Consider the following 27,670-nt stretch of genomic DNA (forward strand, 5'->3'; position numbering starts at 1 on the left):
AACCGACCCTAAATCCTGATTCTTTGTTTTTACAATACATATTTTCATGATTTGTTAACTCATCACAAATCCAATAAGTTAGACATCAATTCCTCATTTCAGGTGACCGGATTTAGTTAGCAAACCATTCAATGATATATTAATTGACAAGTGTGTACTCATAGTTATACTACAGATACAACTTAAAACATAAAGCCATACAGTATATCCAACTGACATACACATTTTTCCATGCTCATTAGTCCTTGTTAGTACATGAAAAGTACCATGGCTTGTACGTCATTCAATGTAAAATGATTAGTGGAAGTATTCTAGGTTCCCTTTGGGCAAACATTACCATCTGACTAGTTTATACTGAACTGTAAGTTGGATGATACTGTGTTCCCAATACTCTTTTTGGTCAATTTAACAAGTCCTTCAGTTAATGCATACCTTTCTTTCAGCTGAAGTACAAAAGTATACTCTTGATCTTTCAAGGGTATGCCTAGTTATTTTTGCTAGATGTTGGTGTTATTGCATCATGCTATGCATCATAGATTCATATGAGAAAAGGAATATTCTGCATATGTATATATAAGTCTAAATGATTTACTAATACAAAACATTAAAAGCACAGTTCACCTTTACCAAAAAAACTGCCTATGCAGGTAAGGGGTGTCTGCAGATTAAAACAAATTGTGCAGCTTTGACCAAAGTTGAACAACACACTTGCTATAGATATAGGCAATTTACCTACCTCATGGAGTCTTACGGAAAAACTCCCACATATTTCATCATCCCATCTTGCCTTGTTGCTAGAACGCCGTTAAGAGACTGTTAGCTTTTACTTCTCACCTCCACCATCATGTGAGCTCTTTCTCTGATTCAAACCCCCTCACACGTGCTTTCTCTCCTCTGATGCAGTAGCTCTGGGCCCAAAATTTGAAAGCTTACTCTTGTGATGGTGGAGGTGAACAGTAAGAGCTAGGAGTCTACTAGCAGAAGGAATGATGGAATTTCTTGGAGTTTTTCAATCAGGTTTCAGGAGGCAAGTAAATGATCTATACCTATAGCAAGGGCCTTATTTAACTTTGTTTAACACAGTTTTTTTTTAATCTTCAGGCACCGCTTACCTGCATAGGCAGTTTTTTTTTAAAGGTGAACTATGCCTTTAAGCTTCCACCTGTCATGATTTTCTTGTACAGGTTTTCGAGTTGCTAATTATTTTTGCATATCATAATGTTGACAGGGATAAAATAGTCACTACCCTGTTTACCAAAATGTGTAATCCAAATAGTATTTTAGGACATTCTCTTAGCAAAAATCAGCTGCAGGTCAGGGAACAACAGATTAACTTGCACCTATGGTTTTTACTAAAGGAAAAAATAGCTAATTTACACAGAACATGGCAACATGGCGGTGACTTTAGCAACATATTGTTTGAGGCTGAATGAATTTTGCATCTTGACACCTTTGCTCCAAAAAATAAACAACATTTTTCTGGCTTGTTTTATTTTATGTAAATTACCCTGACTCTAATTGTTATTATAGTAATTTATCTATCCTTGAGACCTTTGAAGGATCTGGAGGGCAGAATTGCAAAACGAAGTGAAATTGCCAACCTTGGGAAGAGTCTTCTGCTCACTGTGCAAGCAGTAAATGGGGTAGTTGAGAGCTGAGGCATACGACAGGATGATCAGATAGGGAGCTGAGATACTGTAGGTAGAGAATGTGGCGGGGGCTCACTGAAAAGACCAGTCCTGCATTTGAGAACTCAAACACTGTTAAGTATTAGTGTGTTATACTGCTCCCGATCCAGTGGGGGGAAGCATTGTAAATATGTTCACTTGTGTATATTTCTGGTAGAACTATGTACAGTAGAACCTTGGATTGCGAGCATAATTCGTTCCAGAAACATGCTTGTAATCCAAAGCACTTGTATATCAAAGTGAATTTCCCCATAAGAAATAATGTAAACTCAAAATGATTCATTCCACAACCATTTATTCATAAGTCCTTCAGTTTATAGTTCACATAAAAAGACTATAGCAATGTGATAGGTTGTGTAACCATAAATTGTCCATCCACAAATGGAAGCCTCCACAAGGGGACTAGAAGCAAAATCCAGCAGGAGCTACAGAGTATAAAAGAGAAGAGAAGCGCCTCCAAGTGTAGCAATATGGTTACATTTAATGAAGGTACAACATTTAGCAACTCACATGGTTTATGATTAAAAGAGGCACATCTAATTATGCAGGCATCCGGGGTAAAGCTGTCTACATAGACCATCCCCCGCACCTCCAGCTCTCAGCGCTGTCAGTCTGCAATCATGACAGTCCCAGGGCATGTTGGGACTGTGACGTCATAAGGGGCGGGGTCACCGGGTAACATCACCCGGTGACCACGCCCCATGCCTATATAAGTCGCTACGCGCCGCTCACACGGCATTACAGCGGGAGAGAGTGTCGTGTCAACATCGGAAGAAGAGAACAGGGAAGAAGACGACAGAGAAGACTGGGCCAATGCTAGCAAAAGAGCGGCAAAAGAGCAGAAGATAGTGGAGGAGCTCGGCAGAAATACCGGAGAGCGGGAGAAGAACCGGAGAGCGGGAGAAGAGGCTGGAGAGCGGGAGAAGAAGCAGGAGAGAACGGAGGAGTCGGAAGAGACCCCCGGAGCTGCCTAATAAATTACTTTAAAAACCTGTCTAGTGTGTTTTTTTGTTGACACTTTTTTCCCCCAGGTGAATGGGTAGGGGTCTGGGGGGCCCCCTTATTAAAAGGGGCTCCCAGATTCCGAAAAGCCCCCCGCCCGCAGACCCTGACAACCAACAGCCGGGGTTGTCGGGACAAGGTGCTTTGGGTTGGCGGAGCCGCAGGGCGCCCCCCCTTTCCCAAAGCACCCACCCCCCCATGTTGAGGGCATGCGGCCTGGTATGGTTCGAGGGGCGCTCGCTCGTCCCCACCCCCTTTCCTGACCAGCCGGGCTGCGTGCTCGGATAAGGGTCTGGTATGGATTTTGGGGGGACCCCCACACCATTTTTTCGGAGTAGGGAATTCTCCTTAAAATCCATATCAGACCTAAGGGACATTGTCGCCTCTTTTTCGCGCTCGCTGCAATAGGAAAATGTGTTTTTCCTATTGCAGCGAGCACGAGATGTACAGTACCATGTCGCCGAGAACCAGCGCGATAGGATCGAGTTGGAAACATTCTCGTGGGCAGGTGCTGTAGCTGCCCTTGCGTCGTATTTGTTCCATCGGACCAGCATACAGACGAACGGTTTTCCCGATAGGAACTGGTTCTGGCGGAGTTCCGGTGACAGGATTTGAAACATGTTTCAAATCTAAAATCCGTCTGATTTTCGACCGAAAAGGTCCGTCGGAGGTCCGATGAAGCCCACACACGGTCGGATTGTCTGACAGATTCGTTCCGGTAGACAAGTTCGGTCGAAAAATCCACCCGTGTGTACATGGCATTATTGGATCTAAGATTTTTGATATTGTCGACTCACTGATATCTCCTGCTAAACCAAAAGACTTGTCATATGAGGAAAAAAAATCAAACAAATAATAATTTTTCACCCATTGCATCTGAAACAGTGAGGCGTTTCCATTTTAACAGACAAAGCCAACAACCAGGTGAGAGCATTTCATCATATATATTATATATATTTCAGTTATATATAACTGAGCAAGCTATCCAAAAATTATACCAGGCTGCATACCTTCATTCAAAAGAAATTCGATCTTCCTCCAGCAAAGGTAAGTCACTGGATATAAATCAAGTGGCAAAGGTAGGGAAGTGTTACAGCAGTGGTGGGAAACACAGGCGTAATACATGTCGTTTTAGAAACGCAGTTTGTCACACGTGCAAACGTAGAGGGCACATACAAACACATCCGTCAGACTAAAGATCAGTCTACAAACGTGAATACTATACCAACGGCAGCACACTCCATTGATCCGCCAATTGTTCCAAATTATGAAACCTCTACAGGTGTTTATACAAATGACTATGTGTATAAAGTAGAAAACTCTTCATCAGGACTGAAGATTTACACCGAGATTGTGTTACAAGAGGTTCCATGCAAAATTGAAGTAGTGTGCATTCAGGGTGTGCATATTCCTTGATTTCAGAAGAAACGTTTACCACATTATGGCCTCACAATGCTCCTTCAATAGCACCCTGTGATAGCCAGTTGTTAGACTACAATAAAGAAGTTGTGGAACTTGAGGGTGCTTGCTTTGTCCCAGTGAGATATGGAAATTTCAGAGGATGCTTACGCTTAATAATTACTAAGGGACAAAGAGCAAGTTCGCTGGGTAGAGAGTGGTTTGAAACCCTTGGAATTTCATTATCGGGAGTTCATAATGTATCTCCATTTACTCTACAGAATGTGATAGAGGACTTTAGTGCAGTTTTTGAAGAAGGCCTTGACATGTATAAAGGCCCTCCTGTTTCTTTCAAATTAGACCCTACAGTAACCCAAATTCGTATGAAACCGTGCAAAGTTGCACTAGCTCTCAGACCAAAAATTGATGCTGAGATTACACATTTTGTGGAGCAAGGTATACTTGAACCTGTAACACACCCTAAGTGGTGTACCTCAATAGTTCCAGTATTGAAGCCAAATGGTGACATTAGAATTTGTGCTGTATATAAATGTACAATCAACAAAGCACTGCAGGAACATCCCTATCAAATTCCAGCTGTGCATTAAATTCTGACTACGTTAGTAAAAGAGAAGGTATTTGCCAAACTGGATATGGCACAAGCTTACCAACAATTACCTGTGGATGACGATGCTGCGGATGCACAAACAATAATAACATACAAAGGAGCTTTCCGAGCAAAAGGTTTGCAGTTTGGAGTTTCCACTGCTCTCGGCATATTCCAGAAATTATTAGAGGACCTCTTATCTGGACTTCCAGGTGTAGTACCTTATTTTGATGATGTTCTTATTGGAGCGGATTGCATTCAGTCTTTGGCTTCACAACTACAACTTGTTTTGAAACGTTTTCTTGATGCTGGTCTCAAGCTTAATAAAGAAAAGTGTGTTTTTGGGGTAAACAGCATGGATTTCCTTGGATACAGAATTGAACACGGAATTCATCCAACTGATTCTAAGGTTGAAGCTATCCATAAAGCTCCAGTCCCAACAAACAAACAAGAGCTGCAAGCTTTCCTAGGGTTACTTAATTTTTACCATTCTTTTCTGCCTGACAAAGCCACCGTTGCTGAACCCCTGCTTCATTTACTAGATAAAGATTTTCCCTGGAAGTGCACTGATCTTCATTCTACAGCTTTCAATGCTGCAAAAAAACTGTTATCTTCTGACAGTGTACTTGTACACTATGATTTATAAAAACCACTCACTCTTACCTGCGATGCTTCTCCATATGGCATTGGAGCTGTTTTGAGTCATGTTTTGGAAACTGGTGTTGAGGCTCCTATTGCATTCTATTCAAGGACCTTGTCTACGTCAGAGAGGACTTATGCTTAAATTGACAAGGAGGCTTTAGCTATTGTGTCCGGGGTAAAAAAGTTTCATGGCTATTTGTATGGGCGGAGGTTTACCATTGTAACAGACCATAAGCCTTTGCTGGGTCTGTTCACCAGAAGTACTCCCACTTCTCAAATTCTTTCCCCATGAATGCTCAGATAGTCAGTCATGCTGAATGTCTATGACTGTGATTTTGAATATCGTCCTGGCAAGAATATCACTCATGCTGATGGGTTGAGCCAGTTGTCTTTGTTTTCTCCTGATTTCCTTTTCCCTCCTGTGCCTGAGGTTCTCATATTGGAATGGATTCCAAACCCTCCATTACATGCTAGAGACATTGCTGGTATGACTGCTAAAGATCTCGTGCTGACCCATGTGCTCAAATGGGTGTGGAGGGGATGGCCCAAATCAATAGTTGAAGAGAAGTTCAAACCATTTTTAGTGTGCCAACATGAACTGTCTGCATATAAAGGTTGCCTATTATGGGGAAACAGAGTGGTAATTTCAAAGGCAGGACAAGCTCAAAAACACATATGCTGTTTAGTGAAGATATCAAGGTGGAAAATCCAGATCTGGCAGCCCTACATGTTACTGCTACCCCTAAAAGCCCATCTAATAGGGAAATGCATGACTTGAATGGAGCAGAGACTAACTATATCTAGACAATCTTCCACTGATGTAATTTATTGTATGCAGATAGACAAATTCAGGCAGATACGCAGATTATGCAGTAAGTTCAAGTATTTGTTGGTCAAAAGGAATAGTTCTCTACTTCATTTCTAAGACTATGACTTTCAAGAGGAAAGGCAGGAATAGCTACTCAGCAAGAAAGAAATGATATCACACAAAATAGGGAGTGGATTCACAGACCAGAATTTCAGTATACTTAAAGAAGTATCACCTTCATTTTTACATTCTTAAAAAGTCTTACATTTTAAATCACTTAGGTGACCAAATGTGTAGAGATAGGATGGTTGACAGCTCACATGTCCCCTCCCCCACTTCTGCTTTGACCACGCTGCTCAAAAGGAGACACATTTAATTAAATCTGAGTGACAGGGCATACAGAGGAAAAAATATGGTGACAGACAGTGTGCATAGTGGAGAGGCGGCTAGCAACATCTGCAGCTTCGCCATCTTCCAGCCCTGAGCCTTCGTTCTTATTTACCCCTTATTCTTATTTACCCCTCTGCCAGCTTCCTTGTACACCAGGGGATAGACAACTGAACCCAGTCATAACTGAACCCAGTCATGCCTGACTGTTATTTTGGGGAAAGAAATTAGGGTAAGGGCATATATAGGAGATAAAAAAAAACATGTATGTTTGTTATTGGCCATATGCTCCTGGCAGACTCCAGATAGTTTTGCAGTACCTTCCCAGGCATTCTGATAGCAAAGAATCATCTTAAGGCATTGAAGAAACTTAAACTACCAATAGACTATACCACTCTGATATGTGTGTTTGTGTATGTTAGTTCTCATTACCATTTTGCTGGTGCTTGCCTCTAACAGTGATTAGGACAAGCTTCAGATTCAGGCCAAATGAGAGTTCAGCCTGAACCCAGCCTGGTCCAAATCTCTGACTGCAGGGGATCCTGTTATTTAGCAACAGTAGTGTAACAGGGCATTGGGTGTGTGTGTGTGTGTGGGGGGGGGGGGGGCAGCATTATCAGATTGACATTGTGATTGACACTGGAACTATATTGCTGGACAAGGTGATTGACAATAGATTTACATGGGGACATTATATACAGTTTTTTGAGTCAGATAACTTTTTATTCCGACAAATTTCATAGTGCAAGTATAAATGAGGCCATACATGTGTTTAACATTCCAAGACAGCACACAGTCAGTGAGGATCCTGCATAAAAAGTCTGCCAAGGGTAAACAGCGTATACAGTACCTGATAGCATATCACAAACCAAGAAACTAGAACAGAACTAGAACCCACCTGTATGATACCATAGTGTTGGGTCAGGATAGGGTGAGAATAAAAGGGGGGAAGCATAACATTTACAAAAACGCTTGAAAGGGACCCTAAAAGAGGGGACTTCACAAGCCCATACAAAACTGCATAAAGAGTGGGAACACTACCCTGTGACCAGGGTTCGATAAGCGGAAGAGTTGATGTAGACCCACCAGCATGTCCCTTCTCTGGGTCTGAACTATCCTCTGCTACTTATGTTTCCATCGCCACAATATCACTAAGAATCTGAGCCCATTACAAAAGATGAGGGGGTGAGGTAGATTTTCAATGTCGAGATATGGTATGGCCACTCGAGCTGCCAATAAGCAGTGCCTAAATTATTCAAATTTTTTTGATGCAGTATCGGACTTTATTACAGTGTTTTTGTCAATTTACATTTGTGGGTACCAATGTTCCCTGTATTTATTCCCCTGGGGGTGGATATCTGGCTGCCTCTTATTATAAGGGCTCCCCTGCAAACCCCCACATTCCTTTGGGGGAACAGGATATGGAAAAGAGGTTAAAGTCCTTCAACATGGGGACAAGCTGCCTTAAAAGAGGCCAAAGGCTTTACAATCCCACTTTCCCCCCACTCTGCAAGGTACCCTCCAAATGTTGACAGGCATATGGCCTGGTAAGGTACAGGAAGATGTGGCTGCACATTTGCTACCCTCCCTTTTCCTGGTCACTGAGGATGCCTGCTTGGATATGAGTCTGGTTTCAATTTAATGTGGAACAGCCAAATAAACTGACAGAACCCCACACCGTTTTTTCCATTCTTTTAGTGCAATAACATTAGACAGTACATTGTGATCATTAGAGCTCCATGACAGCTGGTCACTGACCTCAGTTTCATTATATTTATTTGGCTGTTCCATGTTGCTGCTTTGTAGTAGTTTCCACCTTGGCTGGCCTTTCAGCCCTTTAACTCTCTTTTTAATTGTCTATTATTAAATCATCCACATTTTGACATTTTTTTTTTTACTTTTTGTTTGATGGCATCATTAAAACAAATCTCTTCATTGATCTGCTTTTCAACTCTGTTATATGCATTCATTCTTGTGTCCTGTTCTCTTTGATTGGGCTTCTTGATTGATACTTTCAACTCTTTTGAAACAACGGTGCCCACCTTTTCTTTTAGGCTATCAAAACCCTTCCTCCGCATTGTCAGAAGAGTTCAGGAATGCAGTTAAGACATGTCTTGAATGTAATGCCGCATACACACGGTAGGAAGTTCCAACAGAAAAAGTCCGATAGGAGCTTTTGGTCGGATATTCGACCGTGTGTATGCCCCATCTGACTTTTTCTGTCGGAATTTCCGACGGACTTAGATAGAGAACATGTTCTAAATTTTACTGTCGGAAATGCCAACGGAGGTTATCCCGTTGGCAAGTCCGACCGTGTGTATGCGGCATAACTGTTTTGAGAAGCAGTGCAAAAAACAAAAAAAAACAATGAAAGGGCTAAGCTAAGCAATGATGTTACAGTAAATGTATTAACAGGTACAAAATCTGTGATGGCAGAATACAATGTTGCTTACTCTATCCATGCTGAAATTGTACTGTTCAGTAACCCCCACTTACAGCTTTAAGGTACTGTATCTCCTAAGAATGTTATTGAAAGGATTGGTATTTTCCCATATTTCCCTTGAAGTCACATAAAACAACAAAAAGCAAAACAGTTGGGAGACAGCAACAGAGCATTGTCCTCCCATAACAAGAAGTGCCCGAACATAGGCCTTTATGATATGATCACCAGATATTACTCTATAATAATTAAAGATGCAGATGTTCAAACATTGAAGATTATTTTCGAAATTACTTAAAACACATACAGTATATCGAATTTTAGTGATTAAGTGTATTAAGTGCTGAGTGTGTTAAGTTTTTTAAATGAGATGGTTAGCATAAGGCTAAGTTAAGATTAGATGCAGTGGTTGTAGATCAACATTTTTCAACTTCTCTTTTGCTGTTAAACCCCTGTGCTGAGAATTATCTGTCATCTATTTTTATTACCAAAAAGAGACATCCTGTTTGATGATCATGAGTTCCTGCACACTGCACCCGACAGGCAGCATACTCTTCTGTCAGCTGCCTTTACTTGATACAGGAGGAGGACTCAGCAAGTAAGCAAGGACAATATTATATGTAATTCAGTCATTTGGAAGCTTGCTGCAGGTGGGTTTGTGGTAGTGGCCAGGCCGCCAAATACGAAGCTTCACAGCAGTACCACCCTCTCCTAAACTGATGATCAATCACGGAGGGAGGCAGAGGTATGCTAAAGAGACCCTTATAAGTGGCCCTGATATGTATATAAAAAATATTTCTTTCTTTTACAGACAGCCAGTGCAGGGTAATGAACACACACTGGGCAAGCTTCCATACAGTAGCTCCATCCATCTGCACCTCGCTAACAGCCTGCACACCTCACTTACCTCTACTTCAGATACAGACACTGATGTAAAGGAGAACTCTCAGGACTCTGATTTAAGGGGGATGCTGTGGACTCTGGTCACCAGAACCCCCCCCCCCCCCCTTACACAAGAGCCCCCAGATTCTCCCTTTACATCACAGTCCACAGAGTTCACCTTTACATCAAGGTCTGCTACATTCCCCCTTACATTGTGGTCTGCGGTGTTCCCTTTTACATCAGGATCCAGAGAGTTCCCCATTGCACTGTAAAGGGGAATCTTGCAGACTCTGATGTAAAAGTGAAATCTGAGGACACTGATTTAAGGAGGAAAGGGGGGACTTTGGTGACCACAGACCACCTTCTGCAGAGTAAATACACTAATGTAAGGGGGTGGAGGTTACTGATATAAGAGGGAAGCTTTATATGAGTGTTCCTCTCTTTACTTTGAGTATTCACTCCCGCTCCACTCTCTGCATTCAGACTTGTATTTCGGAAAAGGTGCCAAGCTTCATGACTGCGCCCACCGCAGCCCGTCTTGAGCCTACCCTGAACCCAAGCACCATTCGGCCGCCTTCAGAACTTTGCTTGCGCAGTTCATAAGCTGAACTGTGGCTATATTTCTTTTTGCACTGGAAACAGTTGCCATTTCCAGACATTTATGAACAGGGTAAAAATCGATCGATTTTTACAAACTGTCCATAAATGTACAAGGGGTTGGCAGCCCTGCACCCCCTCCTGGTAATGACACATGTTTGGTCCCCCCCCTCCAGTTATAACAAATCAAACCCCCCCCCCACCAAGGTAATAACAGCAGTTCACGCCCCCCCCCCAACTCCAGGTAAGACACATGCCCCGCCCTCCCTAGTAATGACAAATGTCCCCTACCTCCTGGTAATGATAGGTGTCCTCCTCCTGGTAATGACACATGTCCCACCCCTCTCTCTCCAGCATCCTAGTAATGACATGCCCCCTGTTAGTAATGCTGAATTTCTCCACCCAGCCCCCCTCCACTGGTGCTGCACAATCTTACACAATAAAATCTGGGGCCCCTGGAGCCTGCAGCCCCTTGGGGCCCCTCAGGAGGTGTTAGGGAACTTTTTGTTAATTTTTCTATCAATGTGGGTAGGTGTTGTGGGGGCAGTGTGTATATTCCCAGCTGTCATCCCAGAGTGGGAGGTACAGAGAATCCCCAATAGGTGACACTGAGAGACCTGAGCAGTGTCTTTTCTCAGTGACAGACAGCGGTCCCGTCCCGGCTGTCAGGAGGCGCTCTCCTCCTCCTCCTGCCTCGCTTAGCTCTGTGTGACACCCTGGGCAGCCTAGCTCACTGTCCCTGTGGTTTTAGCACACAAGCAGACAGTGCCGCATAGACGTTTTTTTACCCAGGCCGCTCTCACCCTGTCCTCCACTCCATTCAGAAAATGGTGCATGTGGGTCACAGCACAGCTTTTCCTCAGCCAAATTAGCCAATGAGAGTGGACTGGTGTGGACTGTCTGTGGAAAAGGCAAAGTGGAGTACTGGAGAGCGGAGCTCAGCTGTGGGATACAAAGCAGATCAGAGCTGGACTACGTCTCTGTGCTTGTGTGTGTGTGTGTGTGTGTGTGTGTGTGTGTGTGTGTGTGTGGGGGATGTAGCATGCTAATCCATGGAGCTGCATGGGCCCCCTGCAGCTAGGGGCGGGGCACAATTGCGACCCCTGGTGCTACACCCATGTTTATAGTTGTTCTTCAACTGCCTGTCTTCAGATGAAGACCATGTTCTGTGGCATTAAAAAGTATCATTCGCTTCCACCATTTCCATCGGCTGCTAGTACAATATTACATTTAAATACTAAGTAAAACTAACATCGGCCACTTAATAGCAACTTGCTAGATACTATATGTTTCTATTGTATATGTTGGGAAACAACCCAACAAATGTTAGTGTGCTGTATAGTTATTATAAAGATGTCAATGTATATGAGTTGTGTTTTCACAGGCTAGTAAAAAGGAAAAGTTCCAGCAGGTGCAGTCAATGATGTGTGATTTGATGGAATGGCGTTCACAGCTCCTCTCTGGTACCTTGCCTAAAGATGAACTGAAAGAACTAAAACAAAAAGTTACTTCAAAAATCGACTATGGTAACAAGTATGTTGTTTGTAATATTTCCAATACCACCTTATCACTAGAGTGGTTACAGTATCAGTTTTGCTAAATAATCAGGAAAGATAATAAGATCATTTAATAATGTGTGTACGGATTTACCAAGACAATTCATAATTACTGTAATTATTAAGGAAAACTAGTACTAGTTTTCAGGTTCCCTTTTAATATTACATGTAGTTATGGTATGACAAGCATAGGTAAACTGATGTCAATTCTAGAAATGCCATAATGTTGACAAGAAGCTATAATGTCCATAAACTTTCACATGCATCTATCCAATATCATGGTTAACACATATCTGTTACCTACTTTATGTGATGTGTGACATCATAGTTACATAGTTAGTGAGGTTGAAAAAAGTCCATCAAGTCCAACCTGTGTGTGTGCTTTTATGTCAGCATTACATTGTATATCCCTGTATGTTAAGGTCGTTTAGGTGCCTATCTAATACTTTATGAAATTATCTATGCTCCCTGCTAAAACCACTGCTTGTGGAAGAGAATTCCACATTCTTACCGTTCTTACAGTAAAGAACCCTCTACGCAGCTTAAGGTTAAACCGCTTCTCTTCTAATTTTAGTTAATGGCCGCGTGTCTTTTTAATTTCTCTTTTGCGGAAAAGTTTTATCCCTATTGTGGGGTCACCAGTACGGAATTTGTACATTGAAATCATGTCCCCTCTCAAGCATCTCCTCTCCAGTGAGAATAAGTTCAGTGCTTGTAATCTTTCCTCATAACTAAGGTCCTCCAGACCCTTTATTAGTTTTGTTGCCCTTCTCTGGACTCTCTCCAGTTCCAGCACAGCCTTCCTGAAGACTGGTGCCCAGAACTGGATGGCATACTCCAGGTGCATTAAAAAGTAGCTATATGCTTGATTTCCTTTGTTAATCTATCATGTTTACAGCTGTACAGGAGATAGCACAAAAAATAGCCTTTTCAGCTAAACATATCTATACAAACTGTTGTACATGCCAATAGATTTGATAATACTCTTGTTGTTCAGCCACCATTCTTGTGCTATTAACAGTAATGCCACGTACACACGAGCGGAATTTCCATCAGAAAAAGTCCCATGGGAGCTTTTCATCATATATTCCGACCGTGTGTATGCCCCATCGGACTTTTTCCATCGAAAATTCAGACGGACTTAGATAGAGAACATGTTCTATATTTTTCCAACGGAACTAATTACTATTGGAAAAAACGCTCGCCTGTATGCTGTTCTGACGAGATTAGCAAAAGGAGCCCAAAGGGTGGCGCACTGGCTATTGCACTTCCTTTTTCTAGTCCCATCGTACGTGTTGTACGTCACCGCGTTCTTGACGGTCGGACTTTGGTGTGACCGTGTGTATGCAAGACAGCTTGAGCAGAATTCCATTGGAGAAACCCTCAGAGTTTATTCCGACTGCAAAACCGCTCGTGTGTACGTGGCATTAGGAGAGTAACTTTTTTTTCCAGAACTCTAGTACAGCAGGTTTTCTGCCACTGTCCATTATCTGCCTGGTCTTTAAACTGCTATTGAATACTCCATCTCCATTTTTGATGACCTCCATGAGCTCTCTTTCCCATATGTAAGCCCACTTTAGCACCTACTGTACCTACAACCATGGGCACCCTCTCAACAATTTGGAACAAGTTTTTATAAATTAATTATTATAACTTTGCATAGCACTATAGGAGTAATGAATTGATAAACTTGTGTTAAATGTGTTTTTGTCTCTGTCCCTATTTAGGAGATTTTCCATAACTTCCTGTCCTGACAGAAAGAGAGGTTAAATCTCCTCATAGGGACAAAGATGGAAATAAAAACCTGACAGAAGCTTTAACCCTCAGTGCTCAATCCAAAGCTTGAACACTTGTGTTTGGTGAGCCAAAAACGTATTTATGTGGGAATCTGTGATGTAGGAAGTCATTCTGTGCCTTCATGTCCAATATCCCCTTTTTATGGTCACGTTTTTGCTTTTGCTTACCATAGTGAACAGCAACCTAATGTGTGTTGTTTGACCTACACGATCATACAGTGTTTGTTTGTTACTCACACATATTATACTTACAGAATTCTTGAACTTGATCTGATTGTCCGAGATGAAGATGGAAATATTCTAGATCCAGACAAAACAAGTGTGATCAGCTTGTTTGATGCCCACAAAGCCGCTACAGAGAAAATAACAGAGCGCATAAAAGAAGAAATGGTAACTAAGCACATTCTTTATTTCTTAATCATACATTAATGGACACAGGGTGAAGTATTTAGGCACATTCGGCGATGCGGCGGCAGAAAATACTCAGAGTCCAGATGCAGAGAAACAAGAATATATTGTAACTGAAGTTCGGCAATACAGAAAAGGCCCAGCAGGAAGAAAACCCGACCGGGAGCACTCACAGCATGAAACAGCAATGCGTCAGTAGTAGTAGGCCTCAGGTGATGGCAGCTGAGCCTCCGAGATACAGTGACGGGATACTATGTAGAGGTCTGCTATGGTGGCATGGTTAGGGAGTAGAATCAGGGAGGTCCCCAGGTTGATGAGCTGCACCAGCACCTTCCCTTTGTGGTCCTTGAATAAGGTGCGAGCAACCAGCAACTCCCCTGGCATTACTGAGTCTTTGCGAGGTTCCACCATTACCGTGGCCCCTTGTAGTTTCTTGTGAGCCCTGATGGGCAGAGACCAGACTACCTCTTAGAGGGGTGCCAGGAGTAGTTTTTGCTTTGGGGGGGCGTGTACTTGTTCATGCTGTTTTCTCCCTGCCCCCTAGTAGGCCTCATGCCCAGAACAATAGGTACCGCTGCACTCACTGGACACTGGGTCATCATGACCCCTACTCACCCCACAACCTGATCTTCTATCTGAATCTTCACCAAGGTAACACCTTCCACCAAGATTAGTAGGCTATTGGCTGCCTTGAGGGACAGCCAAGGGGGGTCCAGCTGGTCCCACGTCCCATACCACTGGGCGTAAAAGTCATATATTCCATAACAGTGACCTCAGATCCCGCATTGATCAGTCATGGGACCTCTTGTCCTTCGGACACAGCTGATCACAGATTTAGGTAAAGGACCAATCACGCGGCCCTTTACCATGTGATCAGCTGTGTCCAATTACAGCTGATCACATGTAAACAAACTTGCTGTTATTAGCATTCCTTTCCTCAAGTGCTGTCACAGTGTGAGGAGACCCGGTGACCAGCAAGTGTGACAGGGGACATTTACACAGATAATCAGGACACTGATCATCATTGCAGCCCCATCAGTGCTGCCTATCAGTGTTTCCTATCAGTACCGCCCATCAGTACCGCCTATCAGTGCCACCTATTAGTGTCCATCAGTGCTGCCCATCAGTGCCGCCTATCAGTGCCCATCAGTGTCACCTTTTAGTGCCCATAAGTGCTGCCTATCAGTGCTCATCAGTGCTGCCTATCAGTGCCCATCAGTGCCACATATCAGTGCAACCTCATCAGTGCCTTCTCCTTACTGCTGCCTTATCAGTGCCGCCTTATCAGTGCCGCCTATTAGTGCCCATCAGTGCAGCCTCATCAGCACGCATCAATGAAGGAGAAAAATTACTTATTTGCAAAATTTTATAACAGAAACTAAAACATTAAAAAAAACCCCAGTGGTGATTAAATACCACTAAAAAAAGCTCTATCTGTTTTTAAAAAAATATAACAATTTCATATGGGTACAGTGCTGCATGACCACGCAATTGTTATTTAAAGTGTTATTTAAAGTGCGACAGCATTGCAAGCTGAAACTTGGCCTGGGCAGGAAGGGGGTAAATGTGCCCAGTGTTGAGGTGGTTTACTAACCATGTGTAGGGTATTGTGTCAAACCCTTTTGCAAAATCCAAGTATACTATAACCACAGCCAATTCTTAGGTTTTGTTTTGAGATTTCTTTGATAGCTTCAGTCTTTTGCGAATTCATGCTGTTTATTACATTTTTTTCTAGCAAAAATTCTTCTATGTGGTCTGTTATTAAACCCTCAATTATCTACCCAACTGTAGACCTAATTAACTGACCTGTAGTTACTTGGAAAAGACTTTGATCCCTTTTTAAATATATATAGGCACCACATTGGTTGTGCAACAATCCAGTGGTACCACATCAGTCAATAAAGTGTATCTAAAACGTAAAACAATGGCTTTGAAATAACAAAGCTCAACTCTTTAAAGTGATTGTAATGTCTTGTTTTTTTTTCTATGAAAATAACAAACATGTTATGCTTACCTGTTCTGTGCAGTTGTTTTTTCACAGGGCAGCCCAGATCCTCCTCTTCTCAGGTCCCTGGCTGGAGCTCCTGGCCCCTCCCTCCTGTTGAGTGCCCCACAGCAAGCAGCTTTTTATAGGGCAGTGGTTCTCAACCCTTTTAGTGCTGTGACACCTTGATACATTTTCCCAAGTTGTGTGGACCCCAACAGTAAAATAATTTGTAGCGTGGGTTGTCAGCACCCAAGGCAAGACATGTAATTTGCGCCCCTAACCCATGGACATTTAGCGCTCCCTGAGTCCCTTCCACTCGTGCAGTATTAAAACCCCTTATGGTACATTTTAGGATGTACCACTCTTTCTCTTTGTTCTCCTTTCTTTCCCTTTTACCTCTCTCTATCCTAATTTCTTGGGGTTTTTTTTTCCCCATCCCTCTCTCTAGTCGTCTTTCTTGTTCTTTCTCTTCCTCTTTCTCTCCCTTATTCTTTGTTCCTCCCCCTCTTTTCTTCTCCCTTCCATGTTTTCTCTATTCTTATTCCTTCTCTTACTCCTTGGTGGTGGGAATGGGATGAGTGGCAGTGCTGGCGGGGAGTTGGGATCAGTGGCAATGCTGGGGGGAGTTCTGATCAGCCACCTTAGGTGCTCTTGATCAAGGTCTTATGCTGATCTGAGAACTGTAGTGGGGACTTTTAATGGCAACTATAATCACAGGTAGTGTTACTCACTGTGTCTCCGACTTCACTGTGTCTCTGGCTTCACTGTGTTTTCTACTTTGTCTGGGAGAGTGGTGCAGGCTTCAGGAACAGCCCAGGATTCGGTGACCCATGGCAAATTATCATTGGACCTCCAGGTTGAGAACCACTGCTATAGGGAAACCCGAGCCAAGCTGCAGCTCTGTGTATCCATTCAGACACGAAGCTGAAGTTCAGCCCCGCCTCTCTCTCTCCTGATTGGCTAACTGAGTTTGATTAACAGCAGCAGAGATCAGGAGGGAGAGTCAAGGATGGCCAAGGGACTCGTGGACATTGCTGGATAGAGATGGGCTCAGGGAAGTATTAGGGGGACTGCTATACACAGGAGGCTTTTTATCTTAATGCTTACAATGCATTAGGATAAAAAAAACCTTCTGACTTTACAACCACTTTAAGAACATAGGGGTGCAAGCCATCTGGTTCAGGTGCTTATAAAGAAGCCTTTCTATATGTGGAGGTTAAATCTCTTTTCATCAAGACATAGGCTCTGGCCAGCTCAGTATATTGTTTTCAAAAAGGGCTGAATACATTCCTAAATGCACAAAATATAACTACTGGATATTAACATTTAAAGGTATTAACACCAAAGATTGTTGATCTAGGGAATATCTGACTGCCTTCTGGGGATTCAGGGAGGAATTGATTGTCCTCTGCTGGAGCAAATTGGACAATGGGTCCAATAGGGTTTCATTTTGCCGTTCTCTGTGGCATAGGGTTGTGTATATGGAGGATTTTCTATTTAATTATTTTTTCTATTGAATGAACCAGATGTACTTGTGTATTTTTCATAACCTGATTAACTACACTATATTATCAAAAGTATTGTGACGCCTGCCTTTACACGCACATGGCATCCCAGTCCGTAGGGTTCAATATTGAGTTGGCCCACCCTTTGCAGCTATAACAGCTTTAACTCTTCTGGGAAGTCTGTCCACAATGTTTAGGAGTGTGTCTATGGGAATGTTTGACCATTCTTCCAGAAACGCATTTGTGAGGTCAGGTACTGATGTTGGACGAGAAGGCCTGGCTCGCAGTCTCTGTTCTAATTTATCTCTAAGGTGTTCTGTTGGGTTGAGGTCAGGACTCTGTGCAGGCCAGTCAAGTTCCTCCACCCCAAACTCGCTCATCCATGTCTTTAAGGACCTTGCTTTGTGCACTGGTCCAAATCATTTGGTGGAGGGGGGATTATGGTGTGGGATTTTATTTCAGGGTTGTGCTTGGCCCCTTAGTTCCATTGAAGGGAACACTTAAGGCGTCAGCATAACAAGACATTTTGGACAATTTCGTGCTGCCAACTTTGTGGGAACAGTTTAGGGATGGGCCCTTCCTGTTTAACACGACTGCGCACCAGTGCACAAAGCAAGGTCCATAAAGACATAGATGAGTGAGTTAGGGGCAGAGGAACTTGACTGGCCTGCACAGAGTTCTGACCTCAACCTGACAGAACACCTTTAGAATGAATTAGAGTGGACACTGTGAGCCAGGCCTTCTCATCCAACATCAGTGCCTGACATCACAAATGCGCTTCTGGAAGAATTCTGTGTGTCAAACATTCCTACAGACACACTCCTAAACCTTGTGGACAGCCTTCCCAGAAGAGTAGAAGCTGTTATAGTTGCAAATGGTGGGCCAACTCAATATCGAACCCTACGAACTAAGACATTAAAGGTCATGTGTGTGTAAAGGCAGGCATCCCAATACTTTTGCCAATATAGTGTATGTAACATCACTCCAAGTCAGAAGCAAAGTATATATATTTTTTTTTTTACTTAACCACTTCCCGAACGGCGCACGCCGATGTACGTCGGCAGAATGGCACGGCTGGGCAAATGGGTGTACCTGTAAGTCCCATTTGAATTCCCCGCCGTGCCATTGCGCGCACGCTGGCGCCAGCCGTGAGCTCCGGCAGTCGGGTCACGGGTCCCACGGACTCGATCGCTGCGGGGATAGCCGCGATCGCCTCACGGAGAGGGCGAACGGGGAGATGCTGATGTAAACAGCATCTCCCCGTTCTGCCTAGTGACAGTCTCACTGATCTCTGCTCCCTGTCATCGGGAGCAGAAATCAGTGACGTGTCGCAGCTAGCCCATCCCCCCTACAGTTAGAAAACACTCCCTAGTACTGACTTAACCCCTCCTCGCCCCCTAGTGGTTAACCACTTTACTGCCAGTGTAATTTACACAGGAATCAGTACATTTTTATAGCACCGATTGCTGTATAAATGACAATGGTCCCAAAAATGTGTCAAAAATGTCCAATGTGTCCGCCATAATGTCGCAGTCACAATAAAAATCACTGATCGCCGCCATTACTAGTAAAAAAAAAAAATTATTAATAAAAATGCCATAATACTATCCCCTATTTTGTAAACGCTATAACTTTTACGCAAACCAATCAATAATCGCTTATTGCGATTTTTTTTTTTACCAAAAATATGTAGAAGAATACGTATCGGCCTAAACTGAGGAAAAAAAATGTTTTTTTAATTATTTTTTGGGGATATTTATTATAGCAAAAAGTAAAAAATAATGCGTTTTTTTCAAAATTGTCGCTATTTTTTTGTTTATATCGCAAAAAATAAAAACCGCAAAGGTGATCAAATACCACCAAAAGAAAGCTCTATTTGTGGGAAAAAAAGGGACGTCAATTTTGTTCGGGAGCCACGTCGCACGACCGCGCAATTGTCAGTTAAAGCGACCCAGTGCCAAATCGCAAAAAGTGCTCTGGTCAGGAAGGGGGTAAATTCTTCCAGGGCTGAAGCGGTTAATACTTGTACGTATCATTTCCATTACGCAGGGTCGGGTTTAAACGGTCAACATTGAGATAACGATTGCAACAGTCTTTACCATCTTTGGTGGTGTGATACAAGTTCTCTGTTCCCATTGTCAGGGGTGCTTAAGTGAACAAGCCCAATTCCAGGGGAAAGGCTATCCAGGGAAGGTCCTCAAGCCCAATTCAAGGGGAAAGCCAAGGACTCGATCCATAGTCCTACTACTCATTGATATTGCGTGTTCTACACTCTAACCACACCTAACTAAGCCCCAGTTCACACTATAACTCGCATGTAAATCCTACAGGAACCGCACCACATTCCTGTGCAATTCACATGCGATTTGGTGTGGTGTGATTTGACCCCATTCATTTTGAATGCGCTCAAATTGCACCACATTACACAAAAAAAGTGCAGGAACCTTTTTTCGGAGCTGCACCGCAACTGCATCACAAAGTCGTTTTGTACAATGTAATCCGGTACGGGCAAACTGCACTGCATTTGCGATCGTTTTGTGGTATAGTTAACGTGATGTCTGCAGCGGATTGCAAACAAAGTGCAATTGCACTGCGGTGCGGGAAACTCGCAGGGATCACTGAGTTTCCCGCACCACATATGAGTGAACCTAGGCTATGCTACACATACCACTTTTATGGGGTCCTGCCAGAGAGGGCAGAGTTGAGGCATTGTTGACATTGCAAAGTCTGCATAAGTATCCATTATAAATGTTACATTTATTGTAATTCATTATATATTTGTTTTGCTTTCCAGTTCAAAGATCAAAGTGACTACAGTATGCATAGTCGTATATCGTCGGCACCCACATATGGTCTCTATGTTTTTGTACGAAATTTTGTCTGCAGAATTGGTGAAGATGCTGAACTTTTTATGTCACTGTATGATCCTCAGAAACAAACAATTATCAGGTAGGAAATATAGGTAGCAGAAATAATTTTAGTTCTATATCCTGTCATGTTATTGTGCCTATGCATATCTTTTCTGAAGCCTCATAGTATTAACTGTAAGATCATCTAAGGCACTGTGCTATTCTGACTGCTGGGCACTGTTAGATGAAATCTTGAATAAGATTTAGACCCCTTTCACACTGGGGCCGCAGCCATGTTCGTGGTAAAGTGCCGCTCGTTTTAGCGGCACTTTACCGCTGTTTAAGCGGCACTTTCTGCCGCTAGCAGGGCACTTTTAACGCCAAAGAAGGGGTTAAAAACTCCCGCGTTGTGTCGCTTCCGAAATGTTTTTCATGCGCTTCGGAAGCGCTGCTCATTCATACCAACAAGCAGGGCATTTTGGGAGCGCTAAATACAGCGCTCCCAACCCACCCCAAAGATGCTGCTTGCAGGACTTTTTTCGAAACGTCCCGCAAGTGCACCGCCCGTGTGTGAAAAGTCACACTTGAATGAATGGGAGGTGGTTTCCAGGCACTTAGCAGAGGATATTTCCAGTGCTAAAGTGCATGAAAACCTCCCCAGTGTGAAAGGGGTCTTAGTGATGTCATTACTGTGCTGCTTACTGTTGTCCTTGCTGATAAATATTGCAACATTTCATAGATATGCTACCTGTATTCCTTTCACACGATGAATAAGAATACTTTCTCTATTTAACCTGACAATGTTTTAATAAATTGTCCCTGTTTCTCAACTTTGTAAGAAAACTGAAAATGGTTCCATTGTGTATTCCTTTCTATATCAAACTTCTCAGTTGTTGCCACCACTAAAGCAGATGTATAAAAGCGTTAAATCTTTCACTTCAGGGGGCAACTTTTCCACTACACTGACTGCTAGCCAATGTGCCAAAAACAGGCCACAGTAGACACAGTACTTCAATGGCATACATAAGGTATTACTTTAGAGACTGTTATTAGTGGAAAGGGGAGAAACTGTTGTGGTTAAGTGTTGCGCATAACATATAAGGGTTTATGTATAGTTTGCTGAACAAATGTGACAAACATCCACACAGCTCCAAAAAGACTTGCCATATTCTGTGTAATATAATTATCTCCTATGATCGTAAATGCCATCTAGTGGCCATAATACATTTTTTTTTAAATACCTTAATCAGGAAAAAAATGTATGGCCACTAGATGGTGCATATAATCATAATGGATAATTGTATTGCACAGAATACAGCAAGTTTCACTGGAGCTGTGTGGGTGTTTGTTGCATTTGCTAAGAAACCTTATATAAATAGGCCTCATAGTGTTTGAGGAGTCAACAATATTACATAACCATGGGCGTAGCATAAGGGGTTGCAGGGGTCACAATCGCCACACCGCCCCTAGCTCCAGGGGGCCCCTGCAGCCTCCCTGTCATATTATCATATCCTCCACAAAATCCAGCTCTGATCTGCCCTAGGGCCCCACAGCCACACTCCAGTACTGGGCTTCCACTTTGCATTCCACAGTCCACACCCCTCTGTTCTCATTGGCTGGGGAGAAGCTGTGAGCCTTTTCTCTGAATGGAGAGAAGCACGGGGTGAGAACAGCCCAAGATGAGGAAGTGTCTGTGCTGTGTGCTGGCAACATGGAATGGTAACCGAGTTAAAAGAAGGAGAGTGCCGTCCTGTAGCAACAATGGGACCAATGTCACTGGTGAGGTAAGACACCGCTCAGTGTCTTCTAGTCACTAGCTGGGATTCTCTGTACCCCCCCCCCCACACACACACACACACGGGGATGTCTGCTTACCCCACTTCCCTGACAACTGGGGAAAAGACATGCACCTCTGGGAGGTGACCTTCCCCCAACACTTGCCAACACTGACAGAGAAACCTTCAGAAATTGCTAAAACAAATCCCTTAACACCTCCTGAGGGGCCCCTGAGGGGCTGCAGGCTCCAGATTTTGCTTTGCACCCCCCAGATCTAAGTTGTGCCCCTCCAAAGCCCCCTGACCACCCCCTCCACCATGGATGCTATGCCCCGCTGCTGAGCTTCTTTTCCAATCACATTCCTTTACAAGACAGCCAGTCAGCCATGATCTGCATAGGGTGTATCTACCTACTGCAACTACACTGCCGTTCCGACCAGGGGATTTCACAGGTCAGAACGTCAACATAAAAGCCAGATACACCCTGTGAAGGCTGATAGACTGTGTGTAAAAGAATGTGATTTCAGCCCTGTGTATTGTGTTGGGGGGAGGAGCTGTTTACAGTGCTGGAATGGGAAAGGAGCTCTGCCAAATGACCTGCCAGGGGTCCCTGTCCTCTGATTCTCCATCTGTGATCTCTGTCCGCTGATTCTCCAGGGGTGATCCCTGTCCTCTGATTCTCCAGGGGTGATCCCTGTCCTCTGATTCTCCAGGGGCGATCCCTGTCCTCCAGTGTAAGGAGGAACTCTGGGAACTCAAAACTTTTAAGCCACTTTGAGTATCTTGGCGTGCGGTGGGTGTATCTGCACACGCGGTGGTAGTGGGGGGGCCTAGGTCAACTTTTGCATCGGGGCCCACAAGCTTCAAGCTACGCCTCTGTACATAACAATATTATTTAGTCCACATACTCAGATGAAAAACCCTCAGTTCTATTCTAGAGAGAAGCTTTTTGAAAGACTTGATCCAGGGTATACACAACAATGATATCATGTATCAAACATCACAAGTACTTATCCAGCTGTACTTTTGACCGACAAAGATGCTGACTTTCAGAAATTTTCTCACCTAAGTATGCTCTCATCCAGACAGACTTTCCCCAGATAGACTCTCAGACCATCTCTACCTTTTTCCTGAATACTATCTATTAGAGATGTTCTGATAACAGCTGTCTAAATAGTATTCCTTTGAAATATGTGCGCAAGCTGTAATCCATCTTGTTTAATGTTATATAACTAGCTTAGTGTCATATTATTAAGGGGAACTCAGGAACTAATTGAGGTTATTGGTGGTCAGTTTAGTTAACACAATTTGGGGCTAATTTCTCTATTCCTAGAGATGGTCTTGTATATAAACTATTTAGCTTATATATTGATCCAGATGTTGTAAAAAGGTGTTGCTGTTAAGTCTAATTTGTTCAGTTCCATTCTATTGGTTAAAATTAGAGTTACCTACATATCTACTAACCTTTATATAAAAGCATAATATGCAGTTATGCACAAGTCTGAATTTTATCCCTACAGCAAGGACTAGAGGTGCCTGCACATACCTGCAGCAGCAGTCCAATCCATTCTTGCCCACTGCTGCCTACGTCCTGCACACTGGTGTTGACTATTTATCCTTCCCAACATAGCTATAATCTATATGTAATTGTAGAAACAACTATTCATGCATCACTACTTCTGTCAACTTAGTGTTGTATGATAAATGTGAAATCTGGAGGGGAGGAGAGAGCAGGCTGTCCTTTCTTTCCTCTCCAGCTTCACTATCCTGTCACTGTAGCGCTCTTCCATCGGGAACATAAAATCGTGACTTTACAGTTCGTTTAACCCCCCCATCTCCTCCCAGCAAACACTGCGTGTAGGGGGCATGTAAGTATAGTCTTGACAGTGGCGTCAATATGGGGGTGCGGGGCGGTCCGCACCCAGGTGACACCTGCCAGTGGGGTGACACCAGAGCCGCAACAAGGGGGGATGACAGAGTGGAGATAATGCTGGCTAAATTCTGCCTGATGGTGGTTGAGCATGCAGAGCGGTGCACAGATCACTGCCTCAGTCCGGGAGAAGAGACCCTGCACAGTGCCCTTGCAGAGCTACAGGGGGGTGCCGAGTGCTGAAATGCTCCCCATACTCCTGCACCCGGCACTAGTAAACATTCATTGAACTTCCACTCTGCCCGACAGATCATTTCTATTCCCCGCCTCTGACATGATGTCATTCGGAGGCTGGAACAGGAAGAGAGAGAGGCTCCGCGAGGGAGAGACCATGCATGCATGCTGCTTGGATAAGATAAGTGAGCAGAGGAGAATATACTGTATATTGCTTAACAGTGACAGTGTAATGTTGCAGTGGCTCAGCCATAAGGCTTTTCCAGTGCACTAGACTGGTTAACTCCTTGGGGAGTGTGGTGGGCTTTGTAATTGGGGGTGAAGGGGTTAGTTAACTAACACTACCATTAACCAGTATGTGAAGCATGAAGGGGTTCATGTACTGTCACTGATGCAGTAGTGACCAGTGGCAGTTAATTAACCCATTTGTGCTGCATTAGTGGCCAGTATCATGTTAATTAACCCATTCATGCTGCAGAGTTTTAAAGTAGCATATCACCACTGACCACCTTTGCTGGGGGTTATTATTGCAGCTACTGCACCAATGCTGGGTGTAATTATTGCAGAAAATGGTGCCAATGCTGGTGGTTATTATTGCGGAAACTGGCACCAATGATGGAGGTTATTATTTGTGCCAGGAGGGAGGATTTGTGCTGTGGAGATTGGGGGAAGAGGATATGTGCTAGGAGGGGGATTGGGGGGGTTGTGCTAAAAGAGGCGATGGGGGGGATTTGTGCTAGGATAGGAAATATTGGGGCTGCTAGCAATGGGGTTTTTATGTTAGTAGGGATGATGGGGGTATTTGTGCTAGAGGGTACATTTGGGAATTTGGGGGGAGGATTTGTGCTAGGAGGGGGATTTTGGGGGTGACAGGGGTAAGATTTGTGCTAGGATGGGAAATTTGAGAGGTGATTTGGGGGGGGGGGTGTTGAGCTGGGGGGATGGGGGAATAAGATTTGTGCTAAGAGGAGGGATTTGGAAGGGGGGATTTGTGCAAGAAGGAGAAATTATTTTTTGGGGCCGGAGGGGGGGAATTTGGAGGAGAGGATTTGTGCTAGTAGGGATGATTGATGGTTATTTGTGCTAAGAGGGGGGGGATTTATGCTAGTTGGGATGACTGGGGGGTATTTGTGCTAGGAGGGGACATTGGAGGGAGGGGAGGATTTGTGCTGGGAGGGGGGATTTGGAGAGGGGGAGGATTTGCACTTGGAGGGGAAATATGAGGGGTGATGATGTGTGCTAACAGGGTGCTTTTTTGGGGAGGTATAGTTGTGTTAGCAAGGAACATTTGGGAAGAGAATGGATTTGAGCTTAGAGAGAGGATGGGGGGAAAAGTTTTGTGCTGGGAGGGGGATTTCAGCAGGGAGAGATTTGAATTAAGAGGAGGAGGTATTTTTGTTTGGGGAGAATTTTGGCTTGCAAAGGGAATTTATGCTTAGGGCTAAGTATGCCGATTAGTGCTCTATTTTTTTATTTTATTTTGGGGGGGGGGGGGGGGATTTTTTCAAACACATGATGCTCATACATCTTGTGGAGGAGGGGGGGGGGGGCAGGTTGGCGTCTTTGCCCTGGGTGCTAAATTACCTTGTCCCGGCAGTGTCTCTTAGTATTACAGGCTGTGGGTATAAACACAGTCTTGGCCAGTCTCAAAAAAGTATTTACAGATTTCCCATAAGAATGTGAGTGATATAATTTGCTTTTCCACTGAGGTTCCAGCGCCAAGTTTTCCTAAAGGATTTGTGCTGTAAGTACAGTTACTCCTTACAACAGCGTGACTGAAAGTAAAACTGTATTACTTTCTAATGTCTATCAAAAATATTACAAGTTGAAAAGAAAAAATTCAAACCCTCAGACTCATGAATTAAACTTGGCCAACCTGCTTTTAGGTTTTACATTTTTTTCCACGCATACCTGTAGTTCACCAACCCACCCAACTGTTTTTGTTTGTAATCTATTTACCCAGCATATTGCATATTGATCATATGATATTATGATTTTAACAGTGAGAATTATTTGGTGAGATGGGGAAGTAAAGGTTTTCCAAAAGAAATAGACATGCTGAACAATCTGAAAGTTGTTTTTACGGTAAGTTTTCAATAAATGTAAGTGATAAGAAAAAATTAAAGTGATTCTGTTTGTCAATGGTTCATTCTTTATTGTTCTTTTAACGGTGACTGTAGTATCAAGAGAAAACTCTTTAAACTAATGTCTCTGAAGAAGACACATGGCCATGCAATGAAGTCACATGAGAAGCAGTGCAATCTTAAACTGTGTATGGGATTCTTAGAAGAGGGGGCTGTTAGAGCAGTAAGGATGTGAACTACTGTACCTTCCACAATTAGCGGTATCAGAGGAGATTGTAGATAAATAAAACTATATATATATTAGATGTGTTTCTCAGCGAACACGATATACAGGGATATGGGAATTTGTATAACAAACACCCATACCTTGAACTGGATGACCTGTGTCTTTATGCAACCTTGTCAAATATGTCATTTATTTTTTGACTATATCCTTTTCCTGAATCAGCTTAGGGGTTATCACTTATGCCTTGCAGCACTGGGGTCCCCAGTTTGAATCCCGGCAAGGACACTATCTGAATGGAGTTTGCATGTTCTCCCTGTGCTTGTGTGGGGTTCCTCTAGGTACTCTGGTTTCCTTCCACACTCCAAAGACATGCTGATAGGATAATTGGGTCCTTTCTCAATTGGCCCTAGTATATGTATGCACGTCAGCATGAGGATTGATGTACATGGAGAGAACCCATAGTGAATAAAAGATGAAGATGGTATAGAAGAAAAATGAAGATCAACATATAAGTGATGGGTCTATAAAAAAATGAAATCTAATAAATAATAGATAGCTAAAAAGTGAGGATCGTGAAATGAAAAGTGGTGCATATATAATGAGGTCAATGAAGCAAGTTTATGGGGAGAATGTAAACAAAAGCATTGGCTATTTTTTAGGGCCAATTTCCAATTTATGAATATTTAAAAATATCTTGGGCATCCTTTTTCATAATTTTTTACATCCTGTTAATATGCATCCCTTTACAAAAATCCAAGATTCCAGTTCCAAAAGTTTAAGTTTACTTTTTTAACTGATGACTCCCATCCATTGCATTACACAGTAATATTAATGAATGTGAAAGATTGGTGGTTGCATAGAGAGATTAAAAAAGACTGTAAATTTGTCCTGAAAGCTTTGGGAACCATAGATAAATAAGTGCCACGATC

At 43.2% G+C, this 27,670-nt stretch overlaps 1 protein-coding gene across 2 annotated transcripts in view; it reads left to right on the top strand.

The window, feature by feature from the left end:
* The window catches only part of DOCK2 (dedicator of cytokinesis 2), a 475,532-nt gene that overhangs the window by 92,965 nt on the left and 354,897 nt on the right, over positions 1–27,670 (top strand). For both annotated transcript variants that reach the window (XM_073620719.1, XM_073620720.1), the window contains exons 6-9: positions 11,836–11,984; positions 14,058–14,193; positions 20,498–20,652; positions 26,435–26,516. In XM_073620719.1, the coding sequence (XP_073476820.1) occupies positions 11,836–11,984; positions 14,058–14,193; positions 20,498–20,652; positions 26,435–26,516 (522 nt within the window). The remainder of the gene's footprint in view (positions 1–11,835; positions 11,985–14,057; positions 14,194–20,497; positions 20,653–26,434; positions 26,517–27,670) is intronic.

Source organism: Aquarana catesbeiana, linkage group LG03 (genome assembly GCF_042186555.1).
Source record: "Aquarana catesbeiana isolate 2022-GZ linkage group LG03, ASM4218655v1, whole genome shotgun sequence".
NCBI lineage: Eukaryota > Metazoa > Chordata > Amphibia > Anura > Ranidae > Aquarana > Aquarana catesbeiana.